Below are 19,349 nucleotides of genomic sequence, written 5' to 3' on the forward strand. Positions count from 1 at the left end.
ACATAACACTAAGTCCAGAATGGCCTGTTCCCTCGTGGGCTCCATCACAAGCTGTTCCAAAAAGCCCTCCTGTAAACATTCAATGAATTCCCTTTCCTTGGGTCCACTGGCAGCATTATTTACCCAGTCCACCTGCATATTGAAGTCCCCCATGATCACTGTGACCTTGCCTTTCTTACATGCACTTTCTATGCACTGCACATGCACTGAGGAAAAACTGTCTGGAATTAACTGCCTAAGTTGATGGTTGAGGCTGAAATGTTCAACTCATTTTTCAAAAGGTACCGGGGTTTGCAACTGAAGTGCGAGAAGCTGCAAGGTTATGGATCAGCTGCTGGAAAAAGGATTAAAACGAGCGGCTGGTTTCCTTTTTTCCCTCTCTTTGGCCAGTGCACACCTGATGGGCTGAATGGCCCCTTTCAGCACCATAACCTTGCTCTGATTCTCTTCCACAAAAAGCTGTTGAGGTTGAAAGTTTTGAAGCTGAGATTGATTGATTTTCGTTTGGCCGTATGTAAAAGGTTATAGAATCAAGGTGGGTGATGGAGCTAAAGAACAGATCAGTAATGATCTAACTGAATGGTGGACTAGGCTCAAGGAGCTGGAAGCCCTCCTGTACCAATGATCCTAAAACAATGTAATTTGCTGTCCTGAGAGACCTAATGAGGGGCAATATGAAATGTAAGTCCTTTCCTCCTTTTAATAATGTGCTCTTAATTGTTGACCTGCAAATATTTCTGATGGTTTCTCCCAGATTTATGAAAAACAAGTTATCACAATAGATTGGTGCCAATCGAACCAAAACCATTGCTACAATGTGCTGAAAGGCAGCATACAATGCTCAAAGTTTGCTTTCCTAATTTCTTAGCTGGAAACCCAGTACCTTTGTAGTCTCATAAACTTCCTCCAGCTTAATGATATGTTCATGGTTCACCATCTTCAAGATGGCAATCTCCCTCTCCAGCATTTTAACAGCTTGGCTTCCAGCCTGAAACAAGAAGTCAGGAGTCTCAGTCAACCTCCAGAACAGATAGCACAGCAAGCAGTTTAAATACAATACTTGAGAAAGGCATTTTTCTTTTCTGGTTTGAATTAATCAGGCGATGATGCTAGGTGCACTGCCGTTGGTTTTCGGATCCCTCGGTGTAACATTAACCCCTGCTGGAAGTACCATGTATTGCTGTTGGGTGTGCAGATCATACTGTTATTATAATGATATAATACCTTTGGCTTGTTTGCTATACAGAACATAAGGCACCAATCACTCATAAGGGATTTGGTAAACATGTGGGTCCATTTATTAAGACTACGCACATGATAACAGTTATACACTGGTAGAAATCTTGAAGACATCAAAGTTTTGTGTGCTTGGCTCAAAACAAAAGTGAAACGAAGACTGGATCACATGACACGTTTCCCTTTGAGTGATGCTGCGCTGCTATCCCTTAAAATGTACGTCACAACACAGATCTTTGACTGCTTGACTTTTTTTTGATCATTCATGGGACATGGGCCCATCCCTAATTGCCGTTGAGGGGGAAGTTAAGAGTCAACCATCTTGCTGTGGGACTGGAGTCACCTGTAGGCCAGACCAGGTAAGGAAGGCAGATTTCCCTCCCTAAAGGACATCCATGAACCAGATGGGTTTTTACAATGATCACAATGCTTTCATGGTCACCATTTCACTTTTAATTCCATTTTTATTGAATTCAAATGTCACCATCTGCAGTGGCAGTATTTGAACCTGGGCCCCGAGAGCTTTACTCTGGGTCTCTGGATTACTAGTGGCTGTGACAGTACCACTACGTCACTGCATATCCGTAACTCACTGACACCCAGCATTCAGGTTGACACTTCAATAATGGGCACTTGGATGAGGTGTCAGAGGGCGACTGGATCACACGGAATCATAAGGGCTGCACCTGTGATTTTACAGAACACTGTGCTGACAGGCAAGGATTCCGATGATCTCCCCTGAAATACTTGAAATGTTTTCTGAGACACAGTGAAATGTTAAATAGCCAGTAAATGTATAGGCTTTTTTGTTGCCCCATAATGTGCTCGGACTGAAGGTGGCAATGGTGATTGTGGGGCATGACAGTTTGGCAGTGGTGACAGCAAAATAAACAATTGCTTAAATACCTTGAACAATTTCAACAAAATCAAGTTGCATTCCTATGTAGGAACATACAGGAAAAGGCCAGCTAGGGGCACATCCCAAAAACAAATACCTCTTAATCACCTATATGCTCAAATATTCGTTGAATTCTCTTCTGTGTTATCTAACTCACTCACTAATCCATCCCACATGCTCACCATACAGAAATTAAATATTCCACTACAGAGATCTGAATACGCCGCTCAGAATTTGGGCTGTCAGCCATGTTAGCAAAGCCAGCATTTATAGGCCCATCCCTGAAATGACGCTCCAGTGAAATACTGAGGGAGTGTCCACAGACATCTTTCTTCCAATTCTTCCCCATGTCCCTCTTCCAACCACTGGGTCTAACAAACACCTGCCCTATGCCCATTGCTCCAGCAGAACAATTGACAGCACATGCTGTGGTTTCCCTTATTCGCATGCCTTCAACAAGCCATGGCCCAGATATGAATGATTGCTGTTTTTCTTCTGTGACAACTTGCAATACAGGAGCCAAGAGCAACAGGCTAGTACATTCATAGCAACCTAAATTCTCTTTGGACTTCTCTTTAGATCATTCCGAGGAGGAAGACTTTCATTTAACATCAACCTCCAGGCCACATCCTCAACCATTCCTCTATACCGTAGGCAACCTGACCGAACCAGGGCGGCACAGTTTAATGAGCTGTGAAACATGTGAATAAGCCAGGTTCCTTTAGAAAGCATATTACCTTTTCCTTGTTCAGTTTCTTGATGGCCCATGTTCTGTCTGTGGAGATGTGTGTAGCATGAACCACAACACCAAAGCTACCTTTCCCCAGCTCTCGTCCAATCTGGTAGTATAGCTAAAAAAATAATTGAAAATGTCATTGTAACTTAGCATTCGGCAATGCAACTATGCTTTAAAAAAAACCCAAACAGCACCATAGCAATGAAAGTCCAATGTAACTTAAATATCAATTATGACCCAAACAAACATATAGAAATATATATATAATATATATATATTTTCTTAAACATATTGTTTTGTTTTGCAATTCTGATAGGCAAAGTTTAGGAGACAAGGCAGGATTTAATTACATGATTCTCTGCTGTGTGCGTCTCTGCTGGGGAAAGCATGTACTTTATGACCAAAATATTATGGAGTTTGTATGCATGAAGTCCCAGCTTGGGCTCATGATGGGTGAGACTCATCCCCAGGAATGGGCGTCCATCAAAGAAATCCTGTGGTGAATTTTCTCTTCTTCAATGTGAGTATCAAGTGACTCTTGGCCCTGTATGGTTGATCAGAAAAACACACAACTCCCACAGTGCTGAAATTCTATGAGGGATAGTGGGCAAAGAGAGAGTGGCATACTGGTGCACATACTCCCCTCCCCTCTTCACAAGGAAGCACGCAATCCTGAGAGGACATCTGGTTGAGTGGTCACGACATCCAACAGTAGAAAGTGGCAGAAGATCAACGGAAGATTCTACGAAGATGAGAAGTGAGCAAAGCTAAGCGTAGATGGCACTCAAAAGGCAGGGTAATGGCCGAGGAGGTGAAAGTGTTGTCATGGCCCAAAGAAGCTGTTGCATGAATTGTTTAGCTGGATAAATATGGAGATTTTGAGATGAGTACGTTTGTCAGTAACAACATTAGACTGACTTTCTTTTTATCCTTGCTTTTCATATCACCATCTGACAGGAAGAATATTCTGTAACAGAACTGACCATCTTTATGGATACTAGCATAGTTCATACAGTAGGTACCACATCAAAACCTTGGATTCATGTTGTCTATACACAGTAACAATATTTTATTTAGCCTATGTTGCCATCACAAAACAACTTGTGTGTTGAGACTCTAGAACACAGCTTCATCACATATCACAGGCTCACCAGAGGTAGGAACAGAGGCAGACCTGGCCTGAAAATATAGCCGCGCTGGCTGGTGTGCTGGTTTCTTGTGGAGGTGGGTTCAGATGGCTGATTAAGCTCATTAGTCACCTAATTAAGGCAAATTAAAGGAGGCCGATTGTGATTTTCTAGTAGGTCTCCTGCACTGGCAGGGACAGCTTTAGGTGCCTGAAGGCAGGTATTCAGCAGCAGGCTAGAGGGCCAGGCAGGCCAAAAGGTCCTCCTTATTTGCCTGTGTGCTGGAGAAGCCTCTCCACAGTGCGTGCCTGGTGACTATTATTTTTAAGCTTCCTGTACTGTCATGACTTGCTGGTGACCACCCCTAGCAGGAATCTGCTGTCATGGTGTGTCACATTTGTCTGTCTTGCACATCCTCACACATCCACTACAGTTTAGCTGCAACTACTCTGTGATGTCTGTCATCAAACGACGTTTACGTCAACCCCTCTTTCTGCTGGCCTCCTCTTTGTCCTCCAAAAGAGATCTCTGTTGCTTTTCAGCTCTGATCAAGTGGCTGAAATACTGATGTTATCTTTTTTTTGTGTTATTTTTGTTCTTGCTATTTCAAGTACCCCTTCATTGGTCTTCTGGTCTATATATATATAGAATGTTTAACACATATCTTAACATCCATATTTGAAAGGCCTCAATTTTCTCCCACAAATCTTTATTTATCACGTGTTGAGTCGATTTCGGCGGGAGAACAGCTGGTGAGTCAGTTTCAGCGGGAGCAGTGCGGAAATGGCTGCTGGGAGGTAAGTCTGTCCTTTAAAAGCACTTGTCTTTGCAGGGGCAGGCCAGTCGACTTCGGCGGGAGAACAGCTGGTGAGTCAGTTTCAGCGGGAGCAGTGCGGAAGTGGCTGCTGGGAGGTAAGTCTGTCCTTGTCCTGTCCACTTGTCTTTGCAGGGGCAGGCCAGTCGATTTCGGCGGGAGTGGAGCTGGCTGGTTAGTCAATTTCAGCAGGAGCTGAGAATTTTTTTTTTTTAAATTAGTGTTTTAGGCGGGAACAGGAAGTCGACCCGCGGACGTCTGGGAAGACCCTCACCAATAAATTCTGGTGGAATCTTTTATAAAAAATTTAATTTAGTTGTTAGCCAGATCTTGGTAGAAAGTTGGAGGAATGGCAGGGAAGGGAGTGCAATGTTCCTCCTGCAGGATGTTTGAGGTGAGGGATGCAGTTAGTGTCCCTGCTGATTTTACCTGCAGGAAGTGCTGCCATCTCCAGCTCCTCCAAGACCGAGTTAGGGAACTGGAGCTGGAGTTGGAAGAACTTCGGATCATTCGGGAGGCAGAAGGGGTCATAGATAGCAGCTTCAGGGAATTAGTTACACCAAAGATTGGAGATAGGTGGGTAACTGTAAGAGGGACTGGGAAAAAGCAGTCAGTGCAGGGATCCCCTGCAGTCGTTCCCCTGAGAAACAAGTATACCGCTTTGGATACTTGTGGGGGGGGGGGGGACTTACCAGGGGTAAGCCATGGGGTACGGGCCTCTGGCACAGAGTCTGTCCCTGTTGCTCAGAAGTGAAGGGGGGAGAAGAGCAGAGCATTAGTAATTGGGGACTCTATAGTCAGGGGCACAGATAGGAGATTTTGTGGGAGCATGAGAGACTCACGTTTGGTATGTTGCCTCCCAGCTGCAAGGGTACGTGATGTCTCGGATCGTGTTTTCCGGGTCCTTAGGGGGGAGGGGGAGCAGCCCCAAGTCGTGGTCCACATTGGCACTAACAACATAGGTAGGAAAGGGGACAAGGATGTCAGGCAGGCTTTCAGGGAGCTAGGATGGAAGCTCAGAACTAGAACAAACAGAGTTGTTATCTCTGGGTTGTTGCCCGTGCCACGTGATAGTGAGATGAGGAATAGGGAGAGAGAGCATTTAAACACGTGGCTACAGGGATGGTGCAGGCGGGAGGGATTCAGATTTCTGGATAACTGGGGCTCTTTCTGGGGAAGGTGGGACCTCTACAGACAGGATGGTCTACATCTGAACCTGAGGGGCACAAATATCCTGGGGGGGAGATTTGTTAGTGCTCTTTGGGGGGGTTTAAACTAATGCAGCAGGGGCATGGGAACCTGGATTGTAGTTTTAGGGTAAGGGAGAACGAGAGTATAGAGGTCAGGAGCACAGATTTGACATCGCAGGAGGGGGCCAGTGTTCAGGTAGGTGGTTTGAAGTGTGTCTACTTCAATGCCAGGAGTATACGAAACAAGGTAGGGGAACTGGCAGCATGGGTTGGTACCTGGGACTTCGATGTTGTGGCCATTTCGGAGACATGGATAGAGCAGGGACAGGAATGGATGTTGCAGGTTCCGGGGTTTAGGTGTTTTAGTAAGCACAGAGAAGGAGGCAAAAGAGGGGGAGGTGTGGCGCTGCTAGTCAAGAGCAGTATTACGGTGGCGGAGAGGATGCTAGATGGGGACTCTTCTTCCGAGGTAGTATGGGCTGAAGTTAGAAACAGGAAAGGAGAGGTCACCCTGTTGGGAGTTTTTTATAGGCCTCCTAATAGTTCTAGGGATGTAGAGGAAAGGATGGCGAAGATGATTCTGGATAAGAGCGAAAGTAACAGGGTAGTTATTATGGGAGACTTTAACTTTCCAAATATTGACTGGAAAAGATATAGCTCGAGTACAATAGATGGGTCGTTTTTTGTACAGTGTGTGCAGGAGGGTTTCCTGAAACAATATGTTGACAGGCCAACAAGAGGCGAGGCCACGTTGGATTTGGTTTTGGGTAATGAACCAGGCCAGGTGTTGGATTTGGAGGTAGGAGAGCACTTTGGGGACAGTGACCACAATTCGGTGACGTTTACGTTAATGATGGAAAGGGATAAGTATACACCGCAGGGCAAGAGTTATAGCTGGGGGAAGGGCAATTATGATGCCATTAGACGTGACTTGGGGGGGATAAGGTGGAGAAGTAGGCTGCAAGTGTTGGGCACACTGGATAAGTGGGGCTTGTTCAAGGATCAGCTACTGCGTGTTCTTGATAAGTATGTACCGGTCAGGCAGGGAGGAAGGCGTCGAGCGAGGGAACCGTGGTTTACCAAGGAAGTGGAACCTCTTGTTAAGAGGAAGAAGGAGGCCTATGTGAAGATGAGGTATGAAGTTTCAGTTGGGGCGATGGATAGTTACAAGGTAGCGAGGAAGGATCTAAAGAGAGAGCTAAGACGAGCAAGGAGGGGACATGAGAAGTATTTGGCAGGAAGGATCAAGGAAAACCCAAAAGCTTTCTATAGGTATGTCAGGAATAAGCGAATGACTAGGGAAAGAGTAGGACCAGTCAAGGACAGGGATGGGAAATTGTGTGTGGAGTCTGAAGAGATAGGCGAGATACTAAATTAATATTTTTCGTCAGTATTCACTCAGGAAAAAGATAATGTTGTGGAGGAGAATGCTGAGCCCCAGGCTAATAGAATAGATGGCATTGAGGTACGTAGGGAAGAGGTGTTGGCAATTCTGGACAGGCTGAAAATAGATAAGTCCCCGGGACCTGATGGGATTTATCCTAGGATTCTCTGGGAGGCCAGGGAAGAGATTGCTGGGCCTTTGGCTTTGATTTTTATGTCATCATTGGCTACAGGAATAGTGCTGGAGGACAGCAAATGTGGTCCCTTTGTTCAAAAAGGGGAGAAGAGACAACCCCGGCAACTATAGACCGGTGAGCCTCACGTCTGTAGTGGGTAAAGTCTTGGAGGGGATTATAAGAGACAATATTTATAATCATCTAGATAGGAATAATATGATCAGGGATAGTCAGCATGGCTTTGTGAAGGGTAGGTCATGCCTCACAAACCTTATTGAGTTCTTTGAGAAGGTGACTGAACAGGTAGATGAGGGTAGAGCAGTTGATGTGGTGTATATGGATTTCAGCAAAGCGTTTGATAAGGTTCCCCACGGTAGGCTATTGCAGAAAATACGGAGGCTGGGGATTGAGGGTGATTTAGCGATGTGGATCAGAAATTGGCTAGCTGAAAGAAGACAGAGGGTGGTGGTTGATGGGAAATGTTCAGAATGGAGTACAGTCACAAGTGGAGTACCACAAGGATCTGTTCTGGGGCCGTTGCTGTTTGTCATTTTTATCAATGACCTAGAGGAAGGCGCAGAAGGGTGGGTGAGTAAATTTGCAGACGATACTAAAGTCGGTGGTGTTGTCGATAGTGTGGAAGGATGTAGCAGGTTACAGAGGGATATAGATAAGCTGCAGAGCTGGGCTGAGAGGTGGCAAATGGAGTTTAATGTAGAGAAGTGTGAGGTGATTCACTTTGGAAGGAATAACAGGAATGCAGAATATTTGGCTGATGGTAAAGTTCTTGAAAGTGTGGATGAGCAGAGGGATCTAAGTGTCCATGTACATAGATCCCTGAAAGTTGCCACCCAGGTTGATAGGGTTGTGAAGAAGGCCTATGGAGTGTTGGCCTTTATTGGTAGAGGGATTGAGTTCCGGAGTCGGGAGGTCATGTTGCAGCTGTACAGAACTCTGGTACGGCCGCATTTGGAGTATTGCGTACAGTTCTGGTCACCGCATTATAGGAAGGACGTGGAGGCTTTGGAGCGGGTGCAGAGGAGATTTACCAGGATGTTGCCTGGTGTGGAGGGAAAATCTTATGAGGAAAGGCTGATGGACTTGAGGTTGTTTTCGTTGGAGAGAAGAAGGTTAAGAGGAGACTTAATAGAGGCATACAAAATGATCAGGGGGTTGGATAGGGTGGACAGTGAGAGCCTTCTCCCGCGGATGGAAATGGCTGGCACGAGGGGACATAACTTTAAACTGAGGGGTAATAGATATAGGACAGAGGTCAGAGGTAGGTTCTTTACGCAAAGAGTAGTGAGGCCGTGGAATGCCCTACCTGCTACAGTAGTGAACTCGCCAACATTGAGGGCATTTAAAAGTTTATTGGATAAACATATGGATGATAATGGCATAGTGTAGGTTAGATGGCTTTTGTTTCGGTGCAACATCGTGGGCCGAAGGGCCTGTACTGCGCTGTATTGTTCTATGTTCTATGTTCTATGTTTGAGGTAGACAGAAAAGTGAATAGAATGTAGTATTTTATGAGTTTTTTTCCTTGTTGCAAGTCTTGAGTTTTCCTGTTGTTAGCTGTTAGCACATCGGACAAGAAACCCCAAACAATTTGCAATTTCAGGAAAGGATACTTTACCCCAGGAGTGATGACACTGACCAGTTGGTATATTTTATGTTAAAACAAACTTTAATTTAAGCTCAGTATTAACAATATTAACATCAAAGAATTAGCTTTATAGTTAAGTTAAACAGTTCTTAAATAAGAAGAAATACTTTAACTTATGCCCTACACCTTCACTATATTTATTCCAATCAAGCAATCCGATTACCACTTATAAATAAAGTTAATAAATCCGGTTTACTTGCTGTTCTCTGTGTCGAGACCTTTTGGAGGGAGCCCCTTTCAAGGTCAGACACAAGACCCTTCTGTTCAACTCAAAAGCCCATGGAAAAACTGCCCAAACCAAAGCCAGACCTGGCTCCTCCCATTAATTACATCATCTGTATCCCACTAAGATGTCCCCTTGACCTGTTTAGCCAAGACTAAACATGACTCCCTCATAAATTATCTATACCGGAGGGAATCTCCTTTTCTATAAATAATATTCCATTGGCCATCTATATGTAAACAAGTAAATTGTTACAATCAATTAATTCCTCACTTTTACAGCACCTTAATTACAGTTTTAGCAGACACAATACCTGTATGTATTTTAAACCATTTTTAAAAGTAACATTATTGCCACAAATATAATATATAACAGTTTCTTACATTCATCCTTCATATTTTACTGAAAGATTGGAGTGAGAATCTCTCCATGTTGAAGCCTCCTCTCTCTTGCCATATGTTACATCCTGCTGAATCTTGATGATGTCTGATTGGTCCTCCAGCTTTGAGAGTCCACTCCCCTCCCTCAATTGGACAGAAAATCTCTGTGCTAATTAAGGGGGGGCACCCAAATGAGTGATTTGTCATACCTCCTGGGATGGGCTCAGAATCTGGAAACTACCCTGAATTCTGTTTCCCACCCCCAGAAGAAAAATCCAGCTGCACATCAGATCCACAGCTATCACTGCTGTGGTGGCATCAATACAGGTCCACTTTCATCTGAATAACCTAATGAATCATCCATGCAGTAGCCTCTATAGAGTGCAGAGGTTCTAGAATCACCACCAACTCCCTAGAAGCAGGTGACCTGCACTGAGAGATTGTAGAATCCTAGGGCAGGGTTTTCTGACCTCTCACGCTAGCGGGATCTACAGGTCCCGCCGAAGCCAACAGGAATTTAAATGGATCACTGCATCTTCCTGTGGGAAACAGGCCATGGCGGGGTCGGAAAGTGTCAGCGCTAGATCTAAAAGACAAAAAGAGAGCGTGTACTGTAGAGTTAAGGGTTAACACCAGAAGCATACGTGATACAGATGTAATAATTATATCAGATCTCTTGACTGAGGCGTAAGAGATATCTCAAAGGAGAAGAGGCTCCAGCTTCGTTCAGAGTTCCAAATGTGTAAATACTTACTGTAAATGAAGAGTAATGGATTTAAGGAACTATAGACTTGAGCAGCATATTTGGGGGAAAATAGCCTGTCTCGAAACCTGCCCTATCAAGACCCCAACCATACAATGGAACACTCAGCCCCCCCCGAAGCAGGTAGCTCATAATGACCACTGAGAGGTTGTAGATATCCTAGATCTGAAAATTGAAGAATGCGTGTGCTGGGTATAAACATCAGTGAACCTACCTTCCAAGTACTTGGAGACCCAGTATATTGTTCTGGTCTCCATGCACACTATGTTAAGGACATTTTGGCCAGGATGGAAAAAACACCTGAGAAGACCGCCATACCTGTACCTTAGAGATGAAAATCTCCAGCTCTGGCATTCAAAATCTTTTATTGAGGAATAAAAAGCTCCTTGACCCAGAAAGTACAGATCTGGATAGTGCTCTATAAAAATAAATATGTGTGTATTGGAGAAATTGTAGAGCAGGGCAATAGGATTGACCCCAAGTAGAAAGAACAAACAACAAAGAAAAGTGCAGCACAGGAACAGGCCCTTCGGCCCTCCACGCCTGTGCCGACCATGCTGCCCGTCTAAACTAAAATCTTCTACATTTCCGGGGTCCGAAAGAACAAAAAAGAAATGATTTATAAGGAAAAATTAAGAAATCTTAACCTCTACTCTTCAGAAAAAAGTAATGTGAAGGAGCCTTCACCAACATATTCAAAATATTAAATCGATACATGAAGTCAACCTGGAATCCTATTTAAAAGTAAGATCAAGTTCATATGAACCAAATGAAATGGCATTGAATTAGTTGGAAGTAAATCTAGAATTGATTAGGAATAACAACTTTGATTATGATAATGGGCTTGATTCTCTGCTTGGGAGACAGTGTTCTCCTTCCGGAATGGAATCTCTTCTGGTCGCCCCAAAGCAATTCCATTTCCCTTGCCATGCAAATTTATACATGACTGGGAGCGCCAGGGATTCCGTTCCGAATCCCACTATTGGCCCGGTACCGAAGTCTGGTTGATGGCCCCCTTCTCCGCACAATGCAAATCCTGCGACCCATCCTCTGTTGACAAGTAGGGGCTTCCTCTCCTCCCGCAACCATGGGAATTGCCGAATCACCCCCCACCCCCCAAAACACACCACACCACACGCACGCATGCGTTGTGACCCGGCCCTCCCCAATAACCTAACCTCAATGTTTATAAACATCTAACTATGATTGGCAGCTCCTGGCCACATCAAAAGCAGTTAAGTGCTTTCTGCTGAGAAAAAGAGGAAGTGAAAGCACTTAACTCCTAGATGTTTATAAACTTTGAGGTTAGATTCAAAGCCTTGAGATACTTGAGGTACTTGAGATTCATTGAAGCATGAAGGGGAATGAAAATGAACAATCCAGGCAAATAGACAAACTGTGTGTCTGGAAGCTGTTACCCCATCAATTGCAGCCTACTAAAAGCTTTTTCTCTTCGAAAGTGAATAGGAGCCTTGCATATCAAAGGACCTGAGGGAGTTTAAGCCTTGTGATGTAGTTTTGGATTTCTATGAAGAAACACCCTGCTACTTTATACACCTCTATCTGAAGCAGCAGATGTAATGACAGGAGAGTGAAAAAGCTGTGATTTTTCACAGGCCATAATTCCCAGGCTATTGGGATTCTCTTTTCCTGTTGGCAATGCATCCCCATCCTTGAGTTTCCAGGCGGTGGATACAATGGGAAATCCCGTTGACATGCGGCAGGAAGATAGAAACACGCCACCAGCAAATGGTGTGCCACCAAGAAACATGCATCTGGATAACCGAAGAATCCAGCCCACTGAGGGATCCATAATGGGGGGGGGGGATCCATGATGGGGAGATTGTCAGATATGGGGGGTCTCTGATGGTGGTCTCTGATGATGGTGGTCTTTGATATGGGGGTGGGATGGGGGATCTGGTGGGGGGTGGTGGTCTGGTGTGGGTTCTGATGCGGGGGTGTGATGGAGAGGTGCGAGGGTGGGTTTGATGGGGGGGGCCTGGGGTTGGCAGCATTTGCATTGTGGAGGAGAGGAGGCCTTCCGAAGGACTTTGGGGGCACCCACATTAAATATTTACCCCTTTGGAAAATGCTTGCACGATCCATGCCTGCGTGAACCCGACCCAGAGGGCCAGAAAATCACGAAAGTATGGAGAATTGGGTATCCAGGCCATTAATAGGATCCAAATGGGTTCAAATACATCCTTCCCGCTGGCATGGGACATGAACACCAGCTGTCATGTCATGACGCTGCCACCAGCGGGGGACCAGAGCATCGTAAAGATGCTGATCCATTTTTTTTCCTGTGGCTAGATTCTCTGTCGCATCGGGAACTCCCCTACTGGGCAATAAATCAGGTCAGGTCAGTTCCATGAAATATATCAGAGACTATACGAGATTGTGAGTGTCTGTACACTAGAAAGTGGAATTTTAACAGATTGAATGGCTTTTGTTTATCTTCATTTGTCTTATATTCTTAAAAAAAGGCATGAATTCAATAAGAATCTGCTATCTTAGAAGACCTATGGCTATGGCAAGGTATTCTGTGGAGAGAGATTAGAGCTGTGATGGAGGACTTTGCTGCTCCAGATACATATTTTTCTGTTCTCAGGCACATCTGAGACACCTATCAGGAGACGCCTACCATTAGTGACCTAAGGAGGACACCAGAGAGGCAGGATGTTAGAACCCATAACAGCAGTCTGTCCTTTATGTTATGAAGCCTTTTTCTTTCATGTGCCGGACCATTGAAAGGAAGGCCGCTCTGCAGTTAAGAATTTGAGGTATTGGGCAGCATGGAGGTGCTGTGGGTTAGCCCTGTTGCCTCATGGCGCCGAGGTCCCAGGTTCGACCCCGGCTCTGGGTCACTGTCCGTGTGGAGTTTGCACATTCTCCCCGTGTTTGCGTGGGTTTCGCCCCCACAACCCAAAGATGTGCAGGGTAGGTGGGTTGGCCACGCTAAATTGCCCCTTAATTGGAAAAAATGAATTGGGTACTCTAAATTTTTTTTTTTTTTTAAAGAATTTGAGATATTATTCGCCATGATACTCTTCATTCCCATACGTCATTGATTGTTGCATCATTCACAGAATGGTGCATCGGGCGAGAGAAGCGGTCACACTGCTACAGCTATACACTCCCAGGTTAAGAAAGACATATGAACTGACCACAAAGGTATTCATTCTATCCATGAAAGATATGCAATACATTTTTTAGCATCAGGTACCTTGATACACATCTATCATGTGTATGGTTAATCATGCATATGGGTCGTAGCAATATTGACTATAGCTCTCACCTCTGATGCAGTGGAGATGTAATCTAGGTTGAGGGAGAACACAATTGGCAGACAATATGTTTGATTATTCCTGATTTAGTTGAATGGTAGAATCTATTTGATGGGCTGAATGACTTCAGTCCCAATGAATGGGAGCTGGTTTAAGATAAGTTGACTATGGTCAACCAATGATGATTTACTGAAAATGTTGACGGAGCACTTTTGCAGACGCCGTCGCCCCCAGCGAGAACGCGACGTGGGTGCAAAATCTCACGAGAATTGGGAAGTGCATTTCTCGCAGGCAGGATTGCATTTCCTGATTTTCCCCGCCCCTCCCTTGTGATGTAACACACATAAATACATTTTGATACATTTACTGCTGTTTAAAGGTCCTTCCCTCCACATCATCCACATCATCCACTCCTCACAGAATACTGAAACCTCGTCGACGTGAGAGGGATCCTGCCCAGGCGCCAAGGTAAGTAAATATAGCCCCTGGTGGGAGAGGGGCATGCCCAGGCAATTCTCTGATACAGCCCACTGGCACAGTATGGCAGCGCCAGGCTGGAGCATCTTGGCATTGCCAACCCAGCGGTGCCAACCTGGCAGTTCCAACCTGTGACGTGGCAGTGCCACGGGTGGGCCACCGGGCAGCAACATGAGAGGGAACCTTTCATGTGTGCTTGAGAGGGCTGATGCTGTGAGGGGGGATTTGGAGGATCCTATTGCTTGTGTTGTGGTGAGGGGGGGGGGGGGGTGCCCAATGCTTGTGTGGAGTATTCACTGTGTCGCTGGATGGGGGGATTGGTGTGGGACATTTACTTTCTGTGCTGATTGGGGCACCCTTTAAAGATAACACCCCGATCTCCATGGCGTCAGCTTTGCTTGCTCTATCACCCCCCTTCCCCTTCCATATACCACCACCATCACCACCAGAATTACAGTTTAAACCCCGGCCACTCTTATAGTGGCTGAAAATATGAACTAAAAACACGACTGTACAGCTGGAGAACTACACGCGGGTCTTCAGTCAGAGACTGACACTGTGAAGTTATACCTATCAGGGAAAGATGGACAGGCTGGATCTTTTTCTTTTTAAAAGGGAAGACTGAGTTGACCTAAATAGCGCTCTTTAAAATTATGGTTGGATTTTTGTAGAGTAGACAGAGAGACAGTGTTTACATTAGATCAAAACTAGACACCATCAATTAAGACAGTAAACAAGAAACCCAATATTGAATTTCAAAGAAACATTTTGTTTTATGCAATTTGAGAATGTATAACTCACTGCCACAGAGAATAGTTCGGGCGAATAGTGCACATGTATTTAAGAAGAAAAGAGATAAACGTATGAAGGGAAAGGCAATTGAGAATTATACTGATAAGGTTAATTGAGAAGGGATGGCAGGACATTCAACTGGAACATAAATGTCAGCATGACTGACTGGTTTGAATAACATGTGTCTGTGCTGTGTAGTCTATGCAATATTATGTACCGTTCCCCACAGGTTCATTATATGTCTGACCTGATAGGAGTCAATCCCTTGTACAAGCGTATTCCCTTTGTAAATGTATTCCATTTGTTTTAGGGAAATAACAAACCAAATGGTGGTCAGGCATCTCTGAAGCTCATGCCTGCTTCATTCCCTGTGAAAGAAAGATGGGAACCCCAGAGTCAAACTCAGAGGTCTTGTGTCTATGTTTCACCTTGTACCTCTCCATTGCCAGTCCCGAATTGCATTTGTCAGAGCCAGGACTTGTTTAAAATTCTTTAATGGGATGTGGGCGTCGCTAGCTGGGCCAACATTTGTTGTCCATCACTAATCGCCCTTGAGCTGATTGGCTTACCAGGACATTTCAGAGGGCGGTCAAGTGTCAATCACATTGCTGTGGGTCTGGACTGACATGTAGGTCAGACCTGGTCAGGCTGGCAGATTTAATTCCCGAAAGAACATTAGTGAACCAGATGGAGTTTTACAAAAATCGATGATAACCATTATCATTGAGACTATCTTTCTAATTCCAGATTTATTAATTGAATTCAAATTCCACCAGCAATAGCATGGGTCCCTGGATTACTAGCCCAGTGACATTATCACTGTGTCACTGTCTACTCATAAAGGGCTGAAATAGAATTCTTTTGATGCATTTGTTAATTCATTTACATCAGGATCACAGTTAAAAGCTCACAACTACCATTTCTGTGCAGGTTTGTGCCAAGTTATGCAACGTAATAGTTAGATGCCCCTTAATTCTAATCCCAGAACAAGATGCGCTAATGTGACATTCCCTTTTTCACCATACCAACCAACTTGCTGGCTTCTCTGGAAAAGATTATAAATTTCATGAATAATTAGTAAGTAGGAGAGTCGCTTTGTACTGTTCATGTTCCCCAAAGACTTGCTGCAATTGTCTGAACTCATCATACTTTGGACCAATATAATCAACAGAGAGTGGAACCTTCCAGATTGTCAGTCCAGACTAGATTTATGCAGAGAAGAAATTATTATTCCACAAAGTGCTAAATGTTAAATAAATACACTGAATCAAGTTCAATTGCCAGACACAGCATTTTACTTGCTCATGCAATACTTGGACATAGCAATTCGGAAACCATTTTGTTTGGAAACAGGGTTTTATTTTATCTTTATCAAGATATATTTATCAAGAAATTGTACCTAAACTAATTACAAGCTTCTCCTTCCAGAATGGTGTGATTCATAGTGTAGAGCAGCACTTTTACAGAACTCATCCAGAGAGGTTTTATCACACAACTTCCTGCCTTTATCTGACACGCCTCGGCCATCCGGTCATTGGTTGCAACGTTCCGCTCCACTTGGAAAGCAAGCAGACTCAATTCCCCTATTGGATGGTGTTTGACTGCCAAACAGCCTTGTCATCCCATCTCCAATACTTTCTAACTCATAAACAAAAAGTGTTCAAAGGCGGTGAAAACAAAATCATACACAATGATTTTACCTCTGGGTAGTCTGCAGGAGTGTCCTGGAGACTCTAAAATAAATTTGCCGGATTAACAAATAAACAACCCATGCTTTTCCATTCGGTGGATTCTGTGACTTTATAATATTACAAGCACAGGGCCCAACTCCAAGCATTGGGTCACAAAGTCACCCACAATTAAGGTGTGATTTAACAGGACAAGAACAGTCCCGTTTTGGGCGTGTTTAGCGGGGTGTTTCTCGGTGCCTGAAGTGTCGAGAAAGACCCCACTATTTAATGGCACTTTGTGAGGGGTTTTGGCCTCAGTGGAGAATGCCCTATCGAGGCCACACTTGCATCATTTCCTGCACTTACGAGCTCAGTGAACCAGTGCAGGAAGGTGACTCGTGGATTGGGGCACCATTTTTGAATGCTGCCCCGATCTTTCAACCCCCTTAGCCACCCCATGGCAGTCTCTGAACACCCCCCCCCCCCCCCCCCCCGCTACAGCAGTCTCTTCTGGGCTCCTCGAGGTGCCCACAGCCCCACCTCTTAAGGGCAAGTGTAGCCATCTGGGATGGCCACTTCCCGGTTACAAAATGGACACTTTGCAAAGATTGCAGGGAAAATGGACAATACCAAGAAAGCAAGCAGATGCAAGGTCTGTCTGTTGATTGGAGCCATAGCTCCCAGACAAGACCGATACTGCAAACCATTTCCATACTAATGAGCCATCCCAGGGAACAAAAAGGCAACATTTAAGTAAACAATACCAAGACAGACACCCCGGTGCCAGAGGAGACCAGAACAAAGCAGGCCAACGGCCACCTAGGACACGCCCAGCAATCAGGGCACCCACCTCTCTATTGGAGGAAATCGATGAGAATGATTGGGAAACGGCCCAATTAATTGGGGCCAAGTTCAAGGCCCGCCCAAAAGCGCTTGAAGCCCCTTTTGGGTATAAGAAGAATCTCCCAAGGGAGAATTGCCAAGGATAGACCTGCCCAACACCAACATCAGAACAAGTAAGTCCAAGGTCAACGCATGCTACGAGACAGACGCTCCTAGCTGTTATTCTGTACCAACTCAACCCCAGCAGCCTCAGAACTGAACAACGGCCATTGTTCCTCTGACTGAGTGGGCGCCCGAAGCTAAGTATAGGCTTTTAGCAGTAGTGATAGTATATGCATGAATATATTTGACTGTGAGTGTAAATAATGAGCATTGAGTTTGAACTTACTAACTGGTGTATGGAGTCTTTGATCAGTATTCGGTTTTGAACCTTGTGGCAGTAGCGAAAGATACCTGGCTACTCTAGAGCGAACGTAATTAGAATTAAGGAAGGCGACCATATTGGCCGCCATCTTCAGAGCCAAATTAAGAGAAACACAATTAGCAACACAAGGCACCCCCGGTCCGTGACCTGTCATGGGCAAGCTGGCACCTGGGTACCTTGACATTGCCTGCCTGGCACCCTGGCAGTGCCCCTGCCAGTTCCACTCTGGCAATTCCAGGATGGCACTGCCAGCATGTCAGCTGGAGTGTCAGAATACCACCCTCCCCAGTGCCCAACCAGCCAAAGTCTCTAATGGCCTGGGAGACCCCTTGCCCCAGGTACTGCTACTCTTGGTCCACATTTGTGGAAACCAGTGCTAAACAGCGTCCTGGCGAGGTGTCCCAGGCAAAACCGTTAGGTCCAGGGCGCTGGGAGAATCCCGCTAACGCGTATTTAAATGAATCTAATGGCTCACTTAAATATGTTAATTTGGATCACGACCAGCAAGGGCGAGAATGAAATCATGATGTCCTCCAAGATTCAGTTGAATCTTGCGAGATGTTTCAAATGTCGTGCAATACTTGGACGTAGATTCCACGGCCTCGTCACATCACCAAATTGGGCGCGACGAGGCCATTAACTCGCCTCCTTTATCTTTAACAATGGCATGCTAATTGTCTTTGATTGCTTACTAATTTTATCTTGAATTAGGAACTCCCATGATTTTTGTCTGGAACTAATTTTAGACTTGACTGATCTATTGCTTAGCCTGAACAAGGTGCGTTGCGTGAGGTATTCTCCATTCCCATGCACGATATTTGAGAATTGATTAATTGAGGGAGAGCCTTTTTGGTCGCCTTCTTTGACTTTGTTCCGCAGCCTTCAAGGTCTGGTGTTTACCACCCTGTTTTCCACTAATTTTTTTAGAAACAGATATTTTTCTACAATTGGCTCTCGTCGGCTTTCTGACCCCAGTGCTGAGCTCGTCTTTTATCAGCTGATGTGTCACTTGTCATGAGAATGTAAAACCACGGAAGCAGTAGACCATATGGTACTCCAGCCATTTAGTACAGTCATGGCTGATCCTCTGGCTAACTCCAATTTTCTGTCCACTCCCTGTATCCCTTGATTCCCTGAAAGGTCAAAAATCTAACCGTCTCTCAGGCTTAAGTTTATTCAATGATGGAACATCCACAACCCCCGTGAATTCCAAAGATTCATAACCTGCTGAGCGAATTGAAACATTTCTCCACATCTCAGTCCT

The 19,349-nt window shown here is 44.9% G+C and overlaps 1 protein-coding gene across 1 annotated transcript in view; it reads right to left on the bottom strand.

Annotated features, from left to right (window-relative positions):
* Window positions 1–19,349, bottom strand: part of LOC140387707 (serine/threonine-protein kinase 33-like) — a 144,941-nt gene that overhangs the window by 54,435 nt on the left and 71,157 nt on the right. The window contains exons 3-4 of the mRNA XM_072470881.1: window positions 2,872–2,985; window positions 884–988 (exon numbers count right to left, since the gene is read on the bottom strand). Of these exons, the coding sequence (XP_072326982.1) occupies window positions 884–988; window positions 2,872–2,985 (219 nt within the window). The remainder of the gene's footprint in view (window positions 1–883; window positions 989–2,871; window positions 2,986–19,349) is intronic.

This window comes from Scyliorhinus torazame, chromosome 13 (genome assembly GCF_047496885.1).
Source record: "Scyliorhinus torazame isolate Kashiwa2021f chromosome 13, sScyTor2.1, whole genome shotgun sequence".
NCBI classification, from domain to species: Eukaryota; Metazoa; Chordata; class Chondrichthyes; order Carcharhiniformes; family Scyliorhinidae; genus Scyliorhinus; species Scyliorhinus torazame.